The sequence below is a fragment of the Plectropomus leopardus genome, chromosome 15 (assembly GCF_026936395.1).
Source record: "Plectropomus leopardus strain MGB_pleo_1.0 chromosome 15, ASM2693639v1, whole genome shotgun sequence".
In the NCBI taxonomy this organism is placed as follows: Eukaryota; Metazoa; Chordata; class Actinopteri; order Perciformes; family Serranidae; genus Plectropomus; species Plectropomus leopardus.
The window spans coordinates 8,144,982-8,170,258 of record NC_142190.1 but is presented as its reverse complement, the minus strand read 5'-3'; the positions used below and the strand labels follow the sequence as shown (position 1 = coordinate 8,170,258).

General features: G+C 36.9%; 1 protein-coding gene and 2 long non-coding RNA genes across 4 annotated transcripts in view; 2 read left to right on the top strand and 1 right to left on the bottom strand.

Annotated features, from left to right (window-relative positions):
- Positions 1–3,144, top strand: part of LOC148187217 (uncharacterized) — a 190,454-nt gene extending 187,310 nt beyond the window's left edge. The window contains exon 5 of the long non-coding RNA XR_015779009.1: positions 2,409–3,144. This is a non-coding gene — a long non-coding RNA (uncharacterized LOC148187217). The remainder of the gene's footprint in view (positions 1–2,408) is intronic.
- Positions 3,145–3,802: 658 nt separating this feature from the next.
- tmem248 (transmembrane protein 248) lies at positions 3,803–23,786 on the bottom strand. Of its 2 annotated transcripts, none has more exons than XM_042498609.2 (7): positions 23,413–23,786; positions 21,362–21,520; positions 19,674–19,962; positions 15,240–15,390; positions 12,982–13,165; positions 10,780–10,961; positions 3,803–8,941 (listed from the first exon to the last, which is right to left on the bottom strand). In XM_042498609.2, the coding sequence occupies exons 1-7, from the start codon at positions 23,413–23,415 to the stop codon at positions 8,884–8,886; spliced, it is 1,026 nt and encodes a 341-aa protein (XP_042354543.1). In that variant the 5' UTR covers positions 23,416–23,786; the 3' UTR covers positions 3,803–8,883. The 2 variants fall into 2 exon arrangements, with proteins under 2 accessions (XP_042354543.1, XP_042354545.1); XM_042498611.2 differs by having other exon boundaries at positions 10,818–10,961; positions 23,413–23,785.
- On the top strand, positions 10,981–19,715 carry LOC148187216 (uncharacterized). Its single transcript, XR_015778920.1, has 3 exons — positions 10,981–12,108; positions 18,379–18,523; positions 19,635–19,715. It is a non-coding gene; the product is annotated as an uncharacterized LOC148187216 (long non-coding RNA).
- Positions 23,787–25,277: the final 1,491 nt, after the last annotated feature.

Genomic DNA, 25,277 nt, shown 5'->3' with positions numbered 1-25,277 from the left:
CTTTTGGGTGTGCGTCTCTGTGCATCTCATGCAAACTGCTGGAGAGTTGGTTTGTGTACAACACACAGAGCTGACCATAAAGAGGCTGGCGACCGGTCCAGGGTGTTCCCCACCTCTCTCCCAATGTCAGCTGGGATTGGCTCCAGCGACCCTCATTAAGGGAATAAGTGGTTACAGAAAATGGACGGACATCTCTGCCCTGCAGACATCCAGTAACAGCTGTGTCATCTGCTTTCAGTAATGTCTACAGCCATTTATAAGCAAATCTTTAAAAGAAAAAGAACAGTGAGGAAATCAATAAACAGAGGCCGACTCTCATCTATATGTCTGCTAACCCTGCCCTCTGCTGGGCACAACACAGAGCCTCTGCTTCAGCAAAGAAATTCAATTTTAGTATCCATGATGAATCTACGCCAAAAAAAAAAAAAAAACAAGAAATGAAATGAATGTGGAAGACAGTGTCCTGTGTCCGGCCTAATTGATGCAACTGAACAATCAGCCGGCACACCTGCTTTTTATTAGCGGTGGTGTCTGCCTTTGTTGAAAAGGAAAATGTGAAACAGCAACTATGCCATCTTTTAGACTCTAAAAAAAGGGACAACTTTACTTTAATACTAAACATCAGTGTCTTTTTAAAGTCTTTTTAAATAAAGTCAATGCAGTATCATGTACAGTAGTACATTGCTGAAGCATCCACACTACTACTACTACTACTACTACTACTACTACTACTACATCTACTACTAAGACCACTAATAATAATCTTTATTTGTATAGCACCTTTCATACATAAAATACAGCTTTAAGTGCTTTACATGTGAGAAAGCTAAAAATGTATTGTTATTATAATTTGTGGGTATATTATTTGGTTCATTTGAAAGAAGAGTCCCGTCTGTGTTGATAAATGAGAATAGTGTAGGAAGTTTTTGGTATGAACACTTGAGGTGTTGTGGCTGCACATCTTAGTGTGTTTTGGAGCATTTTTCATCTGTGGGTTTAAAAAGGTTACTTATTGGAGAGGTAATTTGGGATATAATTGACCCATACAACATTAAATAGTTGATTACTTTTGTATTTTCTTACTTATTGTGGTCTGTGGTATATCTGAAACGCCGCTGCTCCCAAATATCGCTTGTTCATTGCAGGAGTAGAGATAACATGTTTGTCTCCTACACAAATCTGGCTTAGTCTCTCTGTCCTTTGTGGTAATTATAAGAATTTCCATCAGGATGTGATTTTTTTTAAAAATATATTAATCACTCCTATTCTCTGCTGGCTTCCACAAAACATTTCTGAGCCACATGGAGATTTTAAAAACAACATTCAAAAGCTAATGACAAGCAGTGGGTTTTACTGAGCAATCTTGGTCCAATATTAGAAGCAAACAGATGACAGATAATGACCGCATCCTGATGTCCTCCCTCACTGTCTTCTTCCTCTCTTCCTCCTCCCACACAACCTCCAACAGACTGTATTGTCGGTGCTGCTAAGTGGTTGATTTGTAGTCGGGTGCCTTCCTCTGAAATTACACTTTATTTCACCCCATTACGTGTGTTTTAAACATTACCATTCAGTACATACAGTACACTGTGTTTAACCCTTTGAAACCTAGAGATATTTCACTTTTCTTGTCTTGAAATGTTCCACAAATTGTAAAAAAAAACCAAAATGCAGATTTAGATTTTTTTTAAAAACTAGGGTAAAATGTTTAGGGGAAAAAGAAAATAAATAGGGAAAAACTGCAATTATAATTATCATGATTACATATTTAAAATTATGTTTCAGAGTTATTAGAGTTTTTTATTTCTTTATCTTTTTTTGTTTTTTTTCAGTTTTTTTTGTTTGTTTAGACTATGTTTCAGATAATTTTTTGTACTTTTTCCTAATTTCTTGCTGAATTTGGGGGCATTTTTTTCTTTCCTTGCTCATTACCTTCCTCCCATGTTTTTGGAAGAAATCAAACCAGTTCACTCAGGTTTCAAAGGGTTAAATACTCTCTGGCTCCCCAAAGGATTCATGTGTGTCTTTTTAATGACTGCTAAATTATTTATTATTATAGACTGTGTGTGCTGTGCTTTAAGATTAGGTGCTTTGTCCATACATACGCAGTCGGTTCTTTCTGTTTGTTAACTGTTTTCATGTATTTGCTGTTGCTTATAATATATACAGTTTCCCTAGAACTTTATGAAAAGTAAACAGATTGTGCCGTGAATTTAAAGTCTGTCTGCTTGTCCTTGTCTTAAAGGATAATTACGATGTTGTTGTGCATTAGTCTGTCTCTCAAATCAAGCCTATTTGCCGCTACTGAAGATGTAAATCTTTAAAAATGGCTCGCAAATACGTAGGGAATTAATCAAACAAAGTGTTCTGGTACACTGTGCTCAACAGTTGTTTATCCTCTCTTCCAGACTCCTGGACGCAAGTACAAAGGAGGAGGAGCAGCACATGCAGCGCTGCACAACACACAACCTCGCCTAAATCTTAAAGGACCAAACCAGTGGTAAGCAGCAGGCTTCAAATGTCTTTGAATCCATTTTAATGAAATAACTATAAGCCAGTATGCCAGTTTATCAGTTTGAAAGATGCTTTAATCATCTTCGACTGTAAAAATCCACAGTCAAGCTAGCAGCTCTGTGAAATTTGGTTTGTGGTTTGGTCCAACTACCAACCCAGAGCATTTGGATTAGACCTGGAAATGAGACTCAACAATGACCTAAAAGTTGCATAATGTTGCTTTAATTGATTTAACAGTTTTGTCTGTGTAGCTCAAGACTCAGCAACCTTTACTGTCAGAAGAACCTTTTTTTTAGTTAGTTCCATAATGATGCTTTAATTTTACGCATGGGAGGGTTAAATTTTAGATGTTTTTCGATGGCAGGGCTGTTACCAGAACTCTTACAAGAGCACAGAGCGGTGATATTAGTTGCTCAAAACTCTATTCTACTGTCCCACGGTTCTTGCATTGTTATAATCCTAAGTTTTCCTTCATTTGAGGTTTGACATGTTCTCTTTTAAGCCTTTGAAACCTGGATAGACATCTTGTCCTGCATTCAGACACCTTTGACAAGCTATTTTCACTCTTTCAAACATAACCAAATTACTTCAAATTTCTTTTGAAAACATGGGGGTAAAATCAAAACTACAAAAAACCCTAAATTTAAATTATGTTACAGAAAAATATTATAAAATATGTAAAATAAATACAATTTTCATTACTTTGAAGGGTTAGGGTTTTTGCTTTTTATGTTTTTATATATAATTGCTTTAGATTTTTTGGCTCATTTTCAGGTAATTTTCTTTGAGGTTTTTCACTAATTTCTTGCTAATGCCCATGTCTTTTGCCCAGGTTTCAAAGGGTTAATAATGTCATTTGTTGGGCCCTCTTCTGCAGTGGCACCTGTATGGAGACTTAGTGCCCCCTACTGCTTACCTTGATTAATCAACTCCTAATATTTGCATAACAGTAGTGTAAAAAAAACATAACTTCTAATTTTCTTTTGCAGATTTACTTAAAATTGCAAATAAAACTTGCACAACATTTGGATGGAAACCCAACACTCGTTGGTTTTGGTCTCTTCATGGGATTTGTTGACAATAACAGAACTATACCATACTGCAGTGTCATCGTTTAGCTCCTACACAGACAGCCTGAGCCCTCGGCTCGCAGCATTTATTATCGCCGTGGCATTTTACTCTCAGTACCAGCAAATTAGTTTAATTAATTTCCTCTGGCAGATCATTAATCTCCCTGTGGAAACAGTGATGTGTGGTGGAGAGAAAGAGGGTCAGGGACAAAGTGATGTTGAACTTTAGAGACAGTTTATTTAAACTTGAATTCATTTACAGCAGTTCCACTGGAGAGGAAAAAGGATTTGAATGACGTCCTAGCCACATTAAACCTATGGTCCTATCTACTGTATGTACAGGGAGGAGGATGCAGCTCGGTAGTGCAGAAGGCACAGAGTTGGCTTAATACTTGCCTGTAAGCGCTGCGAACATGACAGAAAGGATAACAAGGTGAAATGGCAGCCTTATATCGGAGACTCGTGTGTTTTGCTTTATGCCAAGCCGAGAGCACTGTGAGATGACGCAACCTAGGAGAACATGGCTCCTCTGTTTTTACTCCACTCCTCAGTGATATAGTGGAGTAGTTTAAACACTACAACAGCAAGCATCTGCTCCTTTTTAAAACCCTCTAAATGTACACTTAACAAGCACGGTTATGTGAGCCTCATGTAGCTCAGAAGTGATAAAATGAGCATTGCTTGGATTTTCTGTAAAGCTGGTGTGTTTTACAATATATGATATGTGAAAGAAAGAAAACTTAAATGAAACTGTACAATGTTAAGGCATTTTGCAATTACAGAGATGCAATTTTAACCAAAGATGAACAACGTAAGGAGGGATAAGAAGCAGGTAAATGCAAGTCACCAACATTAACTGATGGTTTGGCAAAAATATGGCAAGCTTCGTTCACTCACAAACACTCTGCCAAACCTCCCCCACTTCCCATCCAACATAACCGTCCAATAAGAGCTGCCAGATCTTCCAAAAAAGAAAAAGCATGAGTCCCACCATGAAATCACAGGAGATAGTGATGAGAGTAGAAGCAGCAGATCCATGCTCAAATATGATACACATCAGAATTAGGAAGACTTATCCTATAGCATCATTCAATATGGAAAGAAAAAGGTATCACACCTTCCACTCGTTCGCCAACACACACAAAATCAAACAGTAAATGTACAAAGTGTTTGATACAATAACGTGACAAGAGATTCATTTCTGCCACAAAAGGATAAACCTTATTATATATGAATACCACTCGAAACAAAAAACACAATTCAAGTAAAGCCTTTAAAACTGAAAAAAAAAAACTACATCATAGATTAAAATCACTTGGAATTCTTGCATCTCAGATTTCGATTATGCTGCTTATATAAAAAAGTACATTCAACAGGTACATCAATTATGGAAAAAAATTATAACAGAGGTAAGTAAAATGTATCAGTAATTGCTATTGAAGAAAAGTCGTACATAACAGACATTAAAGGCGGACTTAGACTGTGTTTCATTCTCTGGGAAGGTTTGGATTTAACACCGCAACTTCTCGAAGCAAAGATCGGACACATTTGGTAACTAATAGATTTCATATTTGTGTCCAAACAACACAATAGATAGTTGTTGGTGGCTCAAAATTTTTAACATAAACAACAATCTTCACCTAATCTAATGAGAGCAGTTTGCAAACCAAATATGTGTTCAGTACAATTAAAAAAAATGATTGTCAAAGTCAGCCATGCCCTCAGAACCTTAAAGAGCATGAATTTCATCCTTAAAGCTACAGTCGGTTTCAGCACAACACAATGAGTCACAACAATTTAAATGAAAATGTACAAAAACTTGCAGTAAGTCAGGGGAGGTGCGCTTGTTTTATTCATGTTCCCAAACCGACACATTCTCACTCCTAGTATGTCTAATACCGACACTTTGTCAGTGGCCTGTCTTATCAAAATATAATGTGCTCAGTACCCCTCCAGCATCAGTTCTGGACATTCAGGGACAGCGTGTCCATTTACGCGTGTTACATGCATTGTGCCTTTTCAAAATAAACTTCCGTTATCACACGAAATTTGCAGTTTCTCCTTGTTAGGTGCACACTGTCCAGTGTTTCCCACATAATTAGAAATCTGTGAGGCGGTAGCTGAATGAGGCAAAAATTCTGATGTTTTTGTGGGTCCGTGAACGCAGCTCAGGCGGAACTCCTGAGCAGCAGTTTGAGGAGTTGGGGGATGGATATTGATCTGCTTATCATGCCAGAGCTGATCATACTGATGGATGAGAGAAGAAAGCTAAAGCAAAGTTTTAGTAAAAGTGGGTAAACGATCATGTTTTACTTTAACTACACTTGACTTTCTGCTGCTCCATCTGTGCCCAGAGTATGCTCTGAGTCTGTGGTTCGATGAATAACCGCACAGTTTATATATTCTAATAGTGCTCCTAATGTAAGATTCAGCTCCAAAAATTAAAAATCAGTATGTGGCAGCAGATGTTTTAAACGTTTACTTCCTTTGGTTTAAGTAACAACAGGTTAAAATAAAAATGTCATGTTTTTTTTAAATAGTAGACTATTTACTAACTACCTTGTTACTAACGTGATATAATGTCACGCAGCATTAGCCAATTGCATAGGAGCTTCTCATACTAGCACTCTTCACTCTTATTAAAGAAACTATTAACTTTTGGTTTCACACAAGATATTAACAGCAGACTTCCACATTAAAGTCCAGAGTTTGTTTGACCAATCCAGACTGCAGACTTTCTCTCTCTTTACACCACGTTAGTCGCCCGGAAAGTCAACAAATGCCACCATCCACCTTGTCTCATACTGTTACTAAAGCATCAATGCCATTGATCAAGTGTAGGTAGTTGACAAGTTTGGAGTGAAACCAGGTTGCCTAAACAAGTCAATATAGACTTGTGCACTTCAGAAATGTCATTAAATTTCATGCTTTAATACCCAACCCCTTTAGAGAATCACAGTCTAAATCCGCCTTTTTTTATCTAAACATTTCCCAAACTCACTTAAACACATTCGCACACCAAGCAAGTTTTTGCACGTTTTTGTTGAACTACAAAATAATCAAAATTAAATGATTTAATTATAAATATATTATCAGAGTTATGCAAATATAATTATATACTAATATAGAATTATATTTGTTTTTAGAAGGAGTCCAACTGAAACAAGGTTTATATAGTTCAATATCAGACTGTTTACATGTGACCTTGGACAAAAAAAAGAAGGAAAAAAGGAGAAAAATGATCACAGGAGCAAATAAACAAAATGTGCAAGAAATCTAAAAGGTGCTCTAGCTATGCAAACACTTGAACACGTGCAACTGATAATGATTTGCTTAAAATTAAAGCACAAGTAAATCAAAAGCATCCTAAAATATAATGACTCCAGGGCAACTTGACATTTACATTAATAGGACAAAAATCACAAGTTTGATTTCAAACCACAGGCTCATCATACTGGAAGAAACAAACAGAGAAGCATGGCTGTGGAAGAAGGGACCGGCAAGTTAATGTTTGAAGGAGAGAAGATGATCTCCCCGTCTGTTTTCAAGCAAGCAAGTCCACCATAGGTAAGGCAAGATAATGTTTCGCTTCATCCAGGTGCAACAAAGAAGTATTGAACATTTAGTCTAGAAGCCAAAACTACAAAACTGCTGCAGAGCTACAAGCAGCAAACAAAAAAAAAATCATGAGGCAGGTGAGTGATGAAGCCACGGAGGAAGGAAAACAAAAGGCAGAAAAATCACATTTTTTAAGTGTGACGTCTACTTGTCTTAAAGTAAAAAAAACAAAAACAATTTTCAACACAGACCACAGGAAGTGCCACAGCTTATTTAACTGCCATTAATATGGACTTACTGATAAGCCTAATTGGAAACAAGCTGAGACAATGGGGCTCATTAACTTTACTGCTGGGGTTGTATTCTGTTCATATATTAATGTGCACAGTGCAATCATCTAAATACTTGACTCCACGTTTACTGACATTGCAGACAAACAGGGAAACAATCATTAATCTGGAGAAGACCTAATACAATTAGGGAGTTCAATTAAAGGTCCAATGTGTAAGATTTAGAGGGATTTAGGGACATCCAGTGGTGAGGATTGCAGGTTGCAACCAGCTGACACTTCACTCAGTTCAGTGTTTATTGTTCAAGAGGTTTTTGCCAGAGGCCAAATTATCTGCAGAGGTCTCTTCCTCTTCGAAACAAACAGACTTGGTGATTTATACCGGTACAAACACTAAATATAGTAGTTTCACTTTGAAAAATCTGTATCTGTCCCACATTTTCATTGCAGAAGGCCTGCTAACTACGCTGGCTGACTTGAAAATACAAAAGCATGAATGGCCCTATCTAGAGCCAGTATTTTGTTTGTCCTGTCTGGGCTACGGTACAAACAACATGGCAGACTCTGTGGACGAGGACCTGCTCCGCACATAGATATAAACAGCTCTTTCTAAGGTAACAAAAAGATGCTGATACTTATTTTCAGGTCATTATACCCTAAAGAAAACATGCATATTATATTTTATTCCTGCTAATACACCCCTCTAAATCTTACGCACTGGACCTTTAAGTTAACTAAATGCTACTTTTAAAAAGACTTTATGCAATATCGAATTGTGATCAAACATATGATTACACTGGTGCAGAAAAAAGTGCTTATTCATTCCCTTCCCCGTTGAAGCTGCAGTGACAAGTGCATACTCAAGAATAAATGTCTTACAAGCGTCTCATCCTCAAGCAATTATCTCGACCTGAGTATTCAAGCACATTTAGTCGACTTTAACATATTACAAGTTACCAAACATGTTTTGTCATTAGGGGAGATAACACTACATTGTGTACAGATGGTTCTGAGATATCCAAACATTTGCAGCAAAAACTCATAGCTGAGATCTGCGATAAATGCCAATGTTTTGTGTAACACACTTCTCTTTTTTTTTTCTATCTTTTCTGGTAAATGAGACCAAATGACTGCTAGAAAAATGGCTGTGTAGCTCTTGGATCTGGCCTTCTGCTTTGTTTATGTACTGCATGTTCTGACATGGCACAAGGGGACTCAGGCAAAATAATAATTATAATAAACCAAAAAAAAAAGGTTTTGCACAGAATATCAGAGTTCCTACAAATATTTACACGACAGATACAGGCACTTGTATATCTTTGGTTGGAAAAACCCAACATTGCAAGAGTAATGCATTCACAGAGCTTTTGTGTCCCTTATTGTATTTCCAGGGTTCACTAGGCAACTGGTATGTTTATTTATATTTCTTCTGTTTCTTTGAGTCTGTCCATGTTACAGGTAAGTTCTGACATAGCTTTCTGATGTCTTTTTAACCCTCTGACAACGCCACCTGCAACAGAAGAAATGGGTTTTAGTGCAGCTTACAAAATCATAGCAGGGGTTACTGCGTGCAGGAAAATTAAATAGGAAAGTTACAAATTACAATTACAATTAAACACAAAAAGCGGTGAAATGGACAGGAGCAGTTAAATTAGATGAATACAAGTTTTATCCAATGTCTTAACATAATTTTGACGTAAGTAGCTACTGTGTATGTAGCAGCATGCATTGCTGTCTGCCAAAGTATCATTCTTGATATTTCTATCAGCTGGTGCCAAAATATGACATTTTTTAAATCTTAAAACTAAGCGGCTTTAAAATCAATGCCAATAATAACATCAAATCTCTTAACTCAGCAGTGAAGAAGCCACTGCTACGAGAAAATCATTAAAAAAATTTTTTTGTAATCAACTGGAGAATGACACATCTAAAATGTCACTATTAATGTGAAGGGCATCTCCATTCAGACTGGAATTTCCCTTCAAAGTGCCCCAAATTCAGGTCTGTGCAGCTGGTACCACAGTTCTGCAAATTTATATTTTAAATCTGCATTTCCAATTTTTTTTAGTCCGCTGTACTCACTAAGTTAAGATACTGCTGCTGCATCACATTAAAAGTTTACTATAAACGAGGGTTGGGCTAGTTTACACATTTTCAAATCGCTTCAGTATTAGGCCAAACACTGGACCAGTATATCAAATTTTAATGCTAGGTGTCGCACTTGACCCTTCAGCTGCCCACAAGTAGAACATACTGAGACTGAGAGAGGCCACGATGATCTAAGCAGGTTTTCCAGTCGTTAATAAACACGACATAACGAGGAAGCAGAGTAAAGCAGCAGGACATACTTCCCTTATCTGTTTTTTCCACTCACCTCTTTATTCAGCTTTAAATCCAAAATTTTGCCGTAATGGCAGTTTAATTTTCTTTACGCCTAACCGCAATATCTCGTCACAAGCTGGATTTACAACTGCTGTCAAGCACAGTTTGCTGATGTAGGCTACTTTTCAATTTCCCATATCGTACCATCATGAAAATTCTGGTTTAGCCAGCTTGCATAAAGTCAAACGTCTTTAAGCACATACACCCAACTGTAGCAGCAAAACCAGAAATCAACCAAACTCTACCATCCAGCAAGAAAGCAGCGGGCTTTTACTGTGAAACAGCTACAGAAAATGAGATGTGTTTATCACTGAGTGAGCAGAGCTTAATTTGTGGAACTATTTTGTAAGATAAACTGCAGAGCTTTAGCTTAGCCTGATCCCCATCTACCTGCCTGTAGTGAAAATTGTATAATTCCCTCTGTTGTTTCTGCAGCACAGCACCCAAAACTCTTAGTTGGGCCTGACTCAGACAATGAGTCACAGCTTGCTGACCTATCTTAAAATTGTTAGTTCATGTACCAGTGCGAGCTGGCTCCTCCACAGTGGCTGTGATAATAAGTGACACACATGGGTTACGGTGTTATGTGTACTGTCAAGCATTAAGACCCAAGAGGACAATCTTCCATTACCTCTGGGACTGAGCTGCAACTATGCATGAATCAGCCACATCAGAGGACCACGTAAGAATGTGCTGCCAGGTTTCAGGCTTTTGTTTGGAGATGCTAACAACACAAAGCCTATAATCACTTCAAACATAACTCGTCGAAACAAAATAGCGTTTATTCTAATAAGGGCAGTATTAATATGTGCTTAAATTCTTAAGAAATAAGGAATCAGTGTGTCAAAGAAAATCAACAGTTGCACAAAGATGTCCATGTATTTGGACAATTAGCAGAGAATCAGCAGTGTGATTGGATCATGTCTTTGACCAATCACTGGTCAAGCAATGCTTTGCTGGAGCTACCTGTTCTCGTCATATAGCACTGCTGGTGTCTGATGTACCTTCTCAGGACAGAAGTCAGGGTTGGTTTGTCGTACTTTGCCAGGTCGCCCCTTGATGACTGCATAGCAGAACATAGTAATGACCATGACAAACAGGAAGTAGCTTGTGTGCATCAGGTGCAGGTTGATGAGGGAACGGTCATCCTAATAAGAAAGAGTTAAGAAGACAGAATCAAATATCTGCAGGTTTTATTATAATTAAGGCTGTCAGTGTTCCGTACTTAATCATGTTTATCACCAGCTGATATTCCTGTCTTTAACCCTTTGAAACCTGGATTGACATTACTTTTCTTATGCTGCATTCAGACGCCTTTCACAAGTATTCATACTTTTGAATCCAGAGCAAATTGGTTCAATCTCTTTAAAAAAAAAAAAAGGCAATGAGCAACTTGGCAAAAAATGTCAGCCCTAATTATAATCAAAAAGTCAATCTGCATAATTTTGAGCTCACTATCAAAATGCCCCTATTGAAGCAAGTGCTTACTATAATCATACTTAGAATATGTGAGGGGGTATTTACATTCCCACTGCCAGATCAGTTATTGATTTTTTGTCAAAAACATACCACAGGGATCATCTGTATAATGTGCAGTTAATTCCTGTCTTGGGTCCAACTTGACTCACAAAATGACCATTTGTTTGTATATAAATTACTCAACGCATAATACCTTGAATTTGTGAAGAAAACTTTGTTTTTCTTGCATGTTTCCACGGTAAGAATCCAAAAAGGTGAACATTCTTTATGACTTGAAGTCACTGGTGTCCTTGTTTATAGATTTGCCGTTGTTCAATGCATTTACTTCAATTCATCAATAATTTTTTGCCTATTTTGGATTCTCTGTTCAACATGGAGGCATGCAGGAAAAAGTTTCTTTCACAAAAATTCAAAGTAACAGAGTAACTTATTGATATACAAATGGTTGTTTTGCAGTTGAAGTATTCCTTTAATGCTTACATCAATAGGAGTCTTTCAAAAATAACTAACTACTGAAAACTATAACCCGATGCCAGCTGATATGAAAGACTTTTAAAAGTGCTAAATACATTCAAGATTTTAATTACACAGAAAGTCTGAGGAGTGAAGAAATAAAACATAGCTAAACTTTTGCTTTAAGTTTAGCTATGTTTTATGTCTTCACATTCTACAGACATTTAAATGTAGGAATGAAACAGGGATGTCAAGTGTCACTCTATTTCTCTGTTGTTTTGATAACAGACGGTGACGCTGATGGAAAAAGCTTTCTCAAGCTCCGCTCCCTTAATCCTCTGTGTTGAAGTGGACTGACATCAGGTAACTGCACAGGCACAACACATATTTTCAAAATGTTTTCAGGCTCACTGGCTCATTCAGCTGACAGCTGAAGCCTGTCAATAGGGCTATTGTATTCCTGGAACAATCTACCGCCATCAGTATACAACTACGACTAACTGGCTTTCACAATGTGTTCAACCACATTTATTTTGTCTTATAATGGGAATAGTGAGTGATCCTTTAACCTGCCATCATCTCAATATATCCCCTACACAATCACTCTGTCATATTTGGGTTTTACTTTTTTTTTTTTTAATTGTTGTGCTGCCACAACTTTATACCTATAACTTTCTAGCAAAGAAAATGTATGTTTCGGTATGTGATACAATATAAACATAATCTTCTCAACAAAAGCTTCTTATCATCTCATATAATTTCTTATCCGATCAAGTGGTTTTTAACTTTAAGTAAATAATGTTCTGTATCTTTACTAACCCAGCCAAGAGACTACAATACAGAAAATTAATCCTGTTTGTAAAGTAACTTTTTAAAATTTACACAAAGGAAAAATACAAAAAAAATTAAAAGTTAAGGATATATGAAGATGCAGTACAAGGTAAATGAGTGAGACATTCACCTGAGAGACGAGGATGATTAAAAACTTCTTGCAAATTTCTTCTAATACGGTTCCTGGAAACTACATTCAAATCTGAGGGAAATCTTGTTATTTAAAGTAGATTTTCTTTGCCTAAAGTACAGTCTAAGTCATAGTTTTGTTTATTCAGTTACTTTAATGCAAGTTAACCGAGACACAGAAATAACAACATTAGAAAACCGAACCAGAAACTCTGTAAAATAAAAACTGCGTCTGATAATGTTTACCGCCAGAAAAAAAAGGAGGCTGTGACTTACATCAGGAACGATGACAGTAAGCTTTGGGTTGAGTGCGTGGTACACTTTGCCGATGGCTCCTTTGTAACACCAGAAGGGGTTGTAGTCCTGACTGTACTTGGTATCTGAGTCGCGGACTGTGGTGAACACTTTGTACCAAGATGTGGCATTGGTGTACGTCTCCGGCACGCAGTGTGGCGGCTGCCTGCAAACCAAAACAAAAAGTGACATCTATTGACTGTTGTAGTGGAACGATTTACATTATGTTGCAGAGATTGGAGAAAAGTTGTAGATGTCATTTAAGAATTTTTGGCTTATTTATATTATTCCTTGTATTTGATTATTTGTTTCATATTTCTTATTATTCAAGATTGTCCTTTTCCATATAATATTGGCAGTGCCATTTAAGGCATTACCCATCCAAACACATAAGGACATAAAAAGGTTGTAATGTGGATACATCAGCAGGTAGGAAGGGACCATATCAATCAGAAATTAATATGGCTAGACTACGTATCATAATAAAGCAAAAATCAATATACTGGGGCAACATTAGAATTGCCCCAGTATAGAAGTCATGCAATTTAAAGCAAAGCAGTGTCGATAACAGTTTCCAAAATGCTTCCTATTTAAGTAAGATACAGTGACATTCAAAGCAGTTGTCTACTCTGAAAGCAAAGACAAACGACCAACAACTAAGTCACGCCTGACATTAGATGAAACTACATCTGACTGACTCTAAATGACACTGCTGAAAGCTCTCAGTCTCCACTTTGGCTGCAGTTTTAATGTTATAGTTTCAGAGACTGATAGGACATGCTACTGCTCATCTCTAAAGACTCCAGATATGCTCGTACTCGCTCCTGCTAATTTGTAACATGCACATGCACATTTATTCACCCTCATTTTGACATGTTTCACTAATCAAAACAAATGGCACACTTGCACCCCGTGAATGATCATGCAGGAGCACTGTAGGCCTTGCAGATTCATATGAAATTTGCTAGCAACAATTATATGAGAAATGTGACGCTGTTGCAATATGCAGCACCCACAATCGCGTTAGACCAAGGGTCTATATGTTTTTCAGGCCAAGGACCCTTTAGCAGAAAGAGCAACAGAGCAGGGACCCCCTATTATATATGAGAAACATAAACATACCTTTTATAGTGCATACAATATTAACCTTTTAAAAGAATAATTACTAACAGATTCATATATGTATACATTCATCCACTGACAAGGATTCATAGGTGACAGTCAGCCTGACACTAATGTTGTGTGCTGTAAATTAAATTGGTAGATTTTCTAATGAATAAGCTGATTTAATTTAAAAAATATATTGTTTTTGGTGCGCCCCTGCAGTAACTGTGAGGACCTCCTGGAGGTCCCAGACCCTAGTTTGAAGACCCAGGCTTTAGATTAAGAACTACTGAAGTGCAGCAATGCCGTCTTCCACTGCTGTTATTCTCTGCTTGCTTCACCTAATTTTACTATCCAGCTCTCGTCCACTAAAATGTTATCAGGTTTGCGGTCCATGTGAACACAGTATCACAATATGAGAGCTATGAACAAAGCTAAAGAGCCAACAGAGCTGATTGGTGTTTTCCGCTCTTTAAAAAAATGTAGCTGACTGAGTTTGTTACAGACAACAGCTAGACAAAGCCAGTTTAACATTATCAGACAACAACAGACCGTTTTGTTTTGTGATTCGGCCAACTCATTGAATGAACATTTATTGTTTACAACTGATGAAATCTGTTGGAAACATTTGTCATTCCAGTTGATAGCTGCCAGCTTCAAATAAAAAGCCTGGAAAATGCAACCTTCTTTGGTTATATTACATGCAGCAAAAACAACTGCTATCCGACCCCAAGGAAAATAACACTGAAAGTCATTTTGAAATTTAAAAAAAAAAAGCTAAAATATTCATTTATTTATGTGCTTACAAAAATAGCAATGAGACTGCAAAGTGGTGCACAAAGCATCTCAGTCTTAACAACTACCACTCCATCATGCAGATGATAGGAGCTAAAAAAAATGCTACTTTGGATTTGGAATCTAGTATCTGACTAAACTGAAAACATTTTGTTTTCTCAAATGATATCACCAACTCACTTCTGTAACTACACATTGTATGAAAGCACAAAATATTGTCTGAAATAACACAAAGTTATTGAGAAAAACTTTGGGATACTGTAATTCAGTTTGTCAGTCTCACTCAGCTCTGGGCAGAGAGATAGTGTGTCCCTGTGAGTCAGGGAGGCAGTCCAACTCACACTGTGACTGGGAAGATATTGCTGGCCGCTGTGATGGTCATGCAAGTGCTGAACACCACCTGCTCGCAGTGGCCGTGCAGCACACACTCGTCGGAGTTCCAGGATACAGGCAGGGTGAAAGTGATGTTTATTTCTTCATGGGCTTCCCGGCCTACACACAGAAACGTGAAAATACAATGACAGCATTTCAGAGGAAATCTCACTGTCAGTTTGTTGTTTTTAAGCAGCCTCATATTTCTATAAAACCCATCTATGAGCACAACTCATGGGCCTCTAACCTGCACATCCACATTCCCTTCATTGTTGTGTTGACATGGGAGTAATTGCTTTTGACCAGCCATGATCACGCAAAAACAAAATGCAGGCCTGAAGAGAGGCGCCTCTTCGCTCTGAGGCAATTATTAAAGCCTGGAACAAGCTAAACAGCATGCGTACAACTCCCACAGCAGGAAAGCAGGGAGAGCCACGGCAGCAGTATTTGATGTCATCCAAAGCTACTCCCCTGATAACGAATGACGGGGCTGATTTTGTAGGCTTATGCAATATTTATCAAACTGCAGAGGGGATTAGAAGATTATCAGTCAAACTGAGTGGACGCTGGGGTGTGATGAAGGATAGATGTGGTTGTGTCAATACAAGTGCAAATTCTTAGGGGACAAACACGGACAATGAGCCTCCAGTTCCCGCAAGCAAAAACAACTGACGAGGATATGAAATTTGTTGAACTTTTCGGGTCATCATGTACCTGTTCATTTTCTCTCAAAATTTACATCTTAAGACGAATTAGAAAGGTAAATGTGTTTGAAAACGCCCCTGTTAACATCCTATCCTAGAACTTCTTTTTTGATTTTTGTGACCGTCTTACACAATATTAAGTAAAATGTCTGTGTCAATTCTGACAAATTAGGAGGTACTGGTTTACTACCAAATCGTAACATGAAGGATATAGGCTTTAAAAAAATTCAGATTAAGTAAAGAAGCATAATCCAAGATGAGCATTTGTACAGAAAACTTATGCTGACGTCAGAATAATAGAGATGCACCAATCCAAAACTAATATCGGGCCAATTCGATTCAATTTCAATTTAATTTTATGTTTATGGTTTTAGCTGGAACTCAATTTCCTATTAACACTACTTTTTACAAGTTATTTTGTATTTCTTTTTATTATGAATGATTAGAAATGATCAAGTTTGTTTCACTAGTTTGTGACTTAACTGCATCTAATGTTCATATCTAGTTCTCATTTTATTCAGTTGTATTGTTTTATACTGGAACTTAAATTCCTGTTCAACCAGTTTGTAGCAGCATTTGCAAAGTTAACAGTTGGATTGTAATTCAGCTGTACCAAAATTAGGAAAGAGGTGTTTAAATTGACGCTGCTATTACCTGACACATAAAAGAAAATTTAGATCACTTTAACACACACAGAAGGGTGTACACAGCTTAGTAATTAAACTGGTATTGGGATGGTACTTGTTAATGGCTGATGTCCAAAACTCAGGTATTTGTATCGTAATGGGCGTTAAAAAGTCTGATCGCTACAGTTAATGCTGATCTATTTACAAAAGATTTGTATACATATTTAATATCAAATGCTTTTTTAAAATATATTTTTAATATATGTACTATAAATTAAAGAAAAAAGGTTTCTGAACAATTTATTGATTTTGCAAGGCTCCTCGAAAAGAGGAAGTTGACATCACCTTGTACGCTCTGTTTACCTCTTGCGTATTTAGACAGGACTGTTTGTTCAGCGTGACAAAACATTTGCATAACTCCTTATTGACTTTGCTCATCCAGTCTAGTGGCTTTGACATTTAGGATGAGGGCACATGTTGTTGGCCAGCTGCTAATCCTGTAACAACAACACAACAGCACCCTAAAGTAGAAGACAAACAAAGGCCTAAAACACCGGAACAATTGACTTTGGAAAATTGAGTAACTTAAAGTATCTACATTCAGTAACAATATCAACATATTGATTTGCAAAGGGGTGAGATTATCAGAGCTAAAAGGAGTTAGTTAAGACAGAGCAGGTGTTTTGAGCTGGAATGTCCTCAAAGGAAGAACGCTAAAAAAACACAAAGATAAACCCAGTGGGATTAATATTAGTGTGAAGGCCTACTAGTGCTATGGTGAATAAAATTACCTGGAGAATCTGTGTAAAGACAGAGATGTACATTTTTTCCCTGTTATTAGGTGGTCATATAACATGTTGAAATGAACCATTTTACTTGATGTCCTCATGTCCACCATCACAGAATCAATGAACATAAAAGTACACCAAAGTTCAGTCGATTTTGTTTAAGCTGTAAGGACTGTTTGGCGCTTTTCATTCTTCGCGTTTTGATAATTTTGGCTGTGTATATGCATATACATAAATGTTGGCAAGATTGTGTATTTTTGTTATTTTTGTTTAATCCTGGAATTTCCAGCTCAGCTCCTACAATAACTCTGAAATACACAGTGTAAACAAAACTTACATTCATACTGTTAAGAGCAAAAAAATGTGCCACTGAAACCCATTCAAACTGCAATTTTTGAACCCACAGCCATCAAAGCATAAAAATATGCAATGTGTTATGTCTTAGTGTCATTTTGGGCTTTTGCCGTGGAATTTGTAACTTTTACTATTTTTCCCCTGATTAAATCATCTTTTACCATATTTGGCATATGGAGAAAATACATGCTATTTTCACTAGACGCACTGTCACAGTCAGTGTCTGCAAATCATTGACATATCCCAGGCTGTGATAATCAAAAAAATCTACTTAGCATTTAGTATAGTGAAAATAATTCATTTTTGTTTGTTTGTTTTTTCATCTAAAAAGATAGTGGCATCATGACATCCTGACATAAATTCAAAATTCTGAAATTTAATGAATATTTGATATTTATGATTAAGAAGGATGTTGGTAAAAAAAAAAAACTAACTCAGTGAAAGTAGAAAATAATATTAACGTATAATGTATTTTTTGATTTTAAAAAGCGTATTTTGTGCACAGAGTGATATGCATGTGTGTAGTATTAAAGTGTGCCCTATGAGTTAAGTACTAAATCATTGACTATGTCATTTGTTTATTTCAAAGATGATATTTGATTTTAGTATTAACTTATTTTTTTCTGCTTAAAATAGGTGCAGAACTTGACCATCTAGCTGGCTTATGCTTCAGGTAACACCCCCGCCTCTGTCACATGAAAGTGCTCCTGGCTGGAAAGGAAAACCCAGAGTTGACTGATAACCAGCTGTGACACTGTTTATCCAGACGGCCAATGTCAGGGTAAGTGTAGCCCGATAACGAAAGGATATCCTGGTTATGTTGACTTTGTTTCGCAGTCCAGGCCTCAAGTTTAATGTTGCATTAATTTCTTCAATCCTCCTTAATTACAGCCAACATGCATCAAAGGTGAGGGGCAAAAAAACACACATGCCCCTCGAGTATGTCTCATCATAGGGGACAAAAGTAAAAGTCCTCAAACACAAATCTAAACATGCAGGCATTCAGGAGTTCAAAACCAGTGTTTATTCACTTTTCACTTTGTGTACTTTCTGAAACCTATACGTCTAAAACCTATAGGAGGACTGAACGGGAACAGCTTTGTGCTATACAACGCTGTCACTGTTTGCTTATCATGTTTAATTAAAGTCACCACACAAAGAGGTAAGTTAAAACCCATTAGAAGGACAAACTCCCACGCTCAATAGGAGAGAATTACCTCCAAACAGCAACCACATAAAAAAGTCCAGGGTGGTAAGATACAGTCTCTATAGACTTCATACAGTTCTTTTGCTATAGTAATGTTTTCATAATAATGTACCTGTTGCCAGATAACGCATACACTAATTGTATACGTTATCTGATCAGTTGAACCACATTAAATTCTGATCCTTTCTTTGTTTTAGCCCGCTGCACTCTGTCTATATCAGACAGTCAGTTTATATCTGTATCATTTTTTTTGATTATATAAATCACAAGTATTGCAAATACAAATTAAGCTTTTAGTAGCCTGATAAAATAATAACATAAATAGCTTTTTCAGTCCAATTTCAGTTAAATTTTACTGCTGTAAAAACGAACAGACTAAAAACTTTATCTTATTAGATGAAACAGATGTTGACAAAGTTTTCCTTTGGGGACCAAATTTGCAAAAAAAAAAGTTTAAATCACAATACCTGTGATTGCAATACTCAGCATGTCACAAAACATTTAAAATCGCAATAATATTGTACAGCAACTTACGTATCGTAAAAATAACCTATCATGGGGCCTCTGGTGATTCACTCTCTGATGAAGTTATATCTCTGACTTTTGTGTAGAGTTTCAATATTTACTCATTAATCTTCACAGCCCCATCTGATTAAACATATTTTCTTCTGACCACTGACTACAGGACAAGCACAAGCCAAGGATGATGCGAAAGAGAACCTACCAGATAGACCAACTTGCTGCCCCAGCACTGTGGCATACAGGTGAGTGATATTGCGAGAATACCCTCCAAACGGGCGCTGGGGGTCCAGCGTGAGGGTGATGGGGACTGAGATGTTGATGGGGCCCGAGTCTTCAAGCAGGAGGGGAACCTGGGTGCTGGAGCGAGCTTGGCCGCTGGTCACGACCATGCTCTCAGGTGTGGTCGACTCGTTCAGACCGTGCTTTATTGTTTCATTCTCTGACACACAAAAGTCCAGCTCGTTGAAACGCAGCAGGAAGGTGTTCCAGTCCTGGAAGAGACAGTGCCTTTGAATTACTGAGCATTTTGTCAAATTTTGTGATTATTATCCAAATAATCTTTTTTTGTTATTAGAATGTAAAATCAATTAGTTGAACTGCACCAGTTCAATTGGAGACAGAAGTAAATTAGATACAAGAGTAAGTATCATAGATAATATTCAAGAGTCCTCAGTAAATTTTAGCCTCTGAAATTGATTTATTATTTGTTACAAGTTTAAGAGACTTAAAATAGTATTCAATTTCAATTAAAATCCACTTAAAATATGGGACTGAATTAAGAAGCTTTGTGAATATGAAATTTCCCTAATAAGATAAAAAGTTAACAATTTTGCATAATGAATTTCCATTGCATTCAAAATACATGATAATATTTTGACCCTCTATAATAATTGCCTGTGTTTTTTTGCACACAATATAGTTCTAAAAATCTTCCCACAGTATGATGTGTGCTGGCAACCATAAACAGATGTATGGTAATTTCTTGTTCAGTCTTGCAGAAAGCCAATTTCTTTTCAGTATCTGAAAACCTTGAAATATGTATGTTTGTTGAGTATATTTTGTGCAATATTTTGAGATGCATTTCTCTTGTTTTATTTGTGATACAGAAACTAAATAGAAACAATTACCCAAACATCTATTACCTAGGGGTGTGGGGAAAAATAATATTTTGCATGGCAATATTGTAAACTATTAATATTGCAAATACAGATGAAAGCACATTGCAATAATATTGAACTGCGGCCTAAGCATCGTGATAATATCCTGTCAGGGGCCCTCTGGTGATTCCAGCCCCTACTGTTACCTGATTTACGTCTGGGACTGATGTGTCAATAAAATCAAATTGAACTTTCCCACACTGAAATGTTGAATGCCATGCACATAACTTCCCTTGTGAAGTTGTATATTGGCAGATGATATCTTTACTTATTCTATATCCACTGGTATCTTCACAGTCCATCAAAGTCTCATACTACCTACTTCCTTTTTGATTTGCATATGCTTCCTATTAACAGCCGCATGCAAAGGCTTATTTCCATGTAATGTGAACTACAAGCAATCTATATTCACACTGACTGTACTGTGCGATATTGCTTACATGGTATATTAAGAAAACCTGGATTCCCTTATTGTTATACTAAAAAAAAAGCTTCTTTAAGCTGTACAGACTGAACTGGATAAGACTAGAAAAGGCTGAATAGGTCTTAGCGTGAATGCAACATGTTTCAAAATTTTGGGCAGATGCATCCTTGTGGCATAAAGCAGCCCAAAAGGTCATGACTTGACATTTAGAATCAGCAGTGACCACGTTTTACAGGCATCTGAAAGGTTCTTAATGGAGCAAACCATGTAATTTCATGTCTTTTAAGGAGCCATGTGGGTGTGACTCACCTCTGTCAACTCTGGAGACTTGATCTCCTTAATCTTGAAGAAATAACCGATGGTCAGGAAAGCGATGGCTACTGCACTGACGCTGATCATAAAAATGACCAGCGGTGGACGGTTGTTGATGTAGCTTCTCAGGTTCTCTATAGGATTTAACAGGTACACCTGCATATGGACAAATACACAAAGTGCCAACACTGAAGCATTAATCTCATGCACCACAGGGGTTTCAAACAGCAGTGGGAAATAATAAGTCTCAACACAGGCATTTTTATTTTTCCTTATCTGTATCTGTGTGGTAATTAATCATCAATAATGAAGTCACAGGTCAACAAACCTCACCCGAACAATGGATAATAATAGCCTGAGTATTAGCTCATATTAGAACAGTTAACCCTTAGGGACTGTTTGGCACATTTTTGCACTTTTCATTCTTGTTTTTTTTTTATAAGAATTTTGGCTGTGTTCATGGATACAGCACACATCTGGGCAAGATTCTGTGTTTTTGTTTAATCTCAGAATTTCCAGCTCAGCTCCAACAATAAGTCTGAAATACACAGTGTAAACAAAACTGTCACATTCATACTGTATAGTGCAAAAAATCCCACAGCCATCAAAGCATAAAAACATGCATTGTATTATTTCTGGGTGTCATTCTGGGTTTTGCCAGGGAATTTATAATTTTTTACTTTTTTCCACCTAATGATGTCATTTTTTCTATATTTGGCATATGGAGAAAAATCATGCTATGACCACTATGTGCACTGTCACAATCAATGCTGCTGCTAATTAGTGACATAACCCAGGCTGCGATAATAAATCTACTTAGCATGTAGTATATTGAAAATAATTAATAGGATAAACATTGCACTTAAAGGCAAAATTATAAAAAAAAAATAAAAATAAAATTAAAAGGTATTTATTTGTAATTCAAAAAAGAAATATCTCCAACACAAACTTTTTAGGGTTGTTACGTCACAGAATTTTTTTTTCGTCTACTACTGTATTGCAGGCTTTATTATGCAAAATATTAATAATCCATTGTACTCCAAATAAAGGGCAGTTCAAAGGGGATGTTACATGCATGAAAGTTAGCATTGTCAAGAACTTTTAAATTTGTCAAAAAGTCTCCTTTCGGCCTTGGACACTTAGACGTGTCTTCAGAAGTGTTGCTGCAAATAACTCCTGATAGTGTAATACTATAAACTAAAAATACCACAAACATTGCACTTAAAAACAAAATTATAGTATTTTTTCATCCTTAAAAAACATCACCAACACATAGGCAGGTAAATCCAACATCACAAAATTCATGTTTGGTCTTATTCGGCATTGCAGACTTTATTATGCAAAATTTTAATAATCCACTGTACTCCAAATGAAGAGCAGTTAAAACGGGATGTTTAATGCATGACAGATGGCATTTTCATGTACTTTTGAATTAGTTAAAAACACTGTCCCCTCTGCCTTGGAGAGTTAAACGTGTTTTTAGAAACAAACTGCTGACAGACGTCTCATCATCTTTGTCCACTCTGTAAAGACATTTTAGCTACCTGCTTGTGCATGACCTTTAGCCATGTGCTTTAAGTGAACATAATGTACGTCCAAAACAGCTTGCAAGACTGGTTTTCCAAGCTTTACTTATGACTTCATCTCCCTCTAAAATACCAAGAAGCGCTGCAGCATTAAGTCAGAATTCAAAGATGACATTTTGTTGTAATAAAGCTGTAATTAACGTTACTTTTTAACGAATTGCGGGGCGCATAACTATTCCAAAGAGGTTGCAATTCACGCTATAAAAGGTGAGGATGTTTTATATTGAACTGGATCGCTATATCTTGAAAGTGTTATTAATTAAACGCGGTGTTTTGGCTCTGTCCGTGCAAGAGACCGCAGCCAGGTGATAGGAACTGTCAACCTTGTAGCATAAGCTAGCTACCTGGCCCTCTGACAATAGATCCAAGATGTGACAACAAAAAGACATATTATGGATCAAACTGTAACACTGCCGACACAGGTGTGTACATGTAACAAAACATGACATACGCAGTTCTTACCATGTTTTCTTTCTGTGCATGCGACGGATGCTAGCTGGGAGGTTCGTTGCGGGCCACAATAAGGCAGCAGTTTTGCTAGCAAGCTAGCTCCGCTGCGAAGCTAGCCTGTAACGTTAACTGCCTGCTAGCTTGTTCTCTTTCCCGAAGCTAGTCCCTCCAGGAAATACAGCTGAAGAGCAAAGGTCGGTGTTTGGTGGAGGCAGCCGGGATTTCAGCGTAAGAAACACCACGTATACTCCTTCCCATGCTTTGCTCTGTAGTTCACTGCAGCTCTGATGAGAAATAGCTCTTGCGTACAGCCTAGAATAACGTCAGTACTGTATCTGGGTCCTCCCCGCCGACATCTCCGCGTACCCGCACTGCGTACAAGAAGCGTCGCAGCGCCGCCGTTTCCTTATTTTCGTAGTGTGTGCGCTCGAAATTGGTCGCCCGCGCATAGAATGGTGCCTATGCGTACGTCATTTACGTAGACGACGAGAGAGCGTTCAGCGTGTTTACAATTTTTTGAGGGTTTTTGCTGCATTCAAGTACGCTCGTAAATTTAAGGTGCAACGGGGATTTTCGCAACTGACGTCTATTCGATGCTTACTTTCGTGTTTCTAATAGTAGTGTAATGTTTCAAAGTAATTAAACTTCTGCACAAAACCATACAGTTAATATAGAAACCGCTTTATTATACGTATCTGTGATGCTAGTTCTTTTCAAAAGTATCTTAGTCATATTTTTATTGTAATTATTTCTATTCTGTTGCTGCACCTCTCTCAAAAGTTGTTTTTTCCCTAATTGTATGCATTTTATACAATCTAGTCTTTAGACTTATTTTTATTAACATTATCTCAGTGTTTTTTTTTCCATCTTATGTTATGCATTCTGTGCATTCTAGTTTTACTCTTTTTTAAAATCTTACCTTTACTAGTATTATCAAGAAAGGTATATCCATATGAAGATACATTCTATGTTTACATGTGGGTTATATTATATCTATATGTTTTCTATATCTTTTCATGTGAAGGACTTGGTGCATGTAATCTCTGTGTTGTAAAGCAGAGTGGGCAACATTCCTTGTATGAAAGGTGCTAAAGTTTATTATTATTATTATTATTATTATTATTTGCAACTGACTTAGTTTTTCAAAGGTCATTGACAATGCATGAATGAAATGCACCTATGACTTACTGAAGGGGATATACTGCCAACAGCGACATTACTGTTGATGAGGTAAACTAAAACTACCTAGCACAGGATGCATTACATCTTTTACGATGATGAAAAAGATGAAAAAATTACCAAACAAATCTGCCATTGTTGAAGGACATACAACAACAACAACAACTAAGCATAATAATAATAACAATTAATAAATAAAATAAAGTCTAGAAAATAATAAATAAATGTAGCTGCAGAAGCACCAAACCACTAAGAGGGATGCTTGCTTTTGCTATACTTTTTGTTAATCATTGCCTTAATTCTATTTTTGTTTTGTTTTGTTTTTATTTGTTTTTCATTCATTGCAGGTATGCAGCTGGTACAAGCACACAAAAGAGTGCATCCATTTCGGGTGATTTTTTTTTTCTGTTTTCTTAATTAGTTAGCTGTGAATAAGTTAAATATATGTGTAAATAGCTAAATAGCTGTATAAAGTTTGTCCTGCATGGCTTTGTCTTTGTTGTTTTATTAAGTTTTTTCAGTGTCCCCATTTATTGCATAACTGAATTTGTAAATATACTTGAGTCATCCATAGTCTATGAGAATAACTGGAAAAAAAAAAACAAACAAAACAAAACAACAAGTCCTCCGGCTCAGCAGATGGCGGTCGATACCACCTCTACTACTTAGGTTCATGAACTCCAAAGGAGCATTGTGCA

What these genes read in the sequence shown, in the direction of transcription:
- tmem248 (XM_042498609.2), bottom strand. An exon ending in TTACTGTCATCGTTCCTGAT is followed by an intron (nt 10,962 to 12,981) that starts GTAAGTCACAGC and finishes CTTTCTTATTAG; the next exon opens with GATGACCGTTCCCTCATCAA. An exon ending in GTGCTATATGACGAGAACAG is followed by an intron (nt 8,942 to 10,779) that starts GTAGCTCCAGCA and finishes CTTCTGTTGCAG; the next exon opens with GTGGCGTTGTCAGAGGGTTA.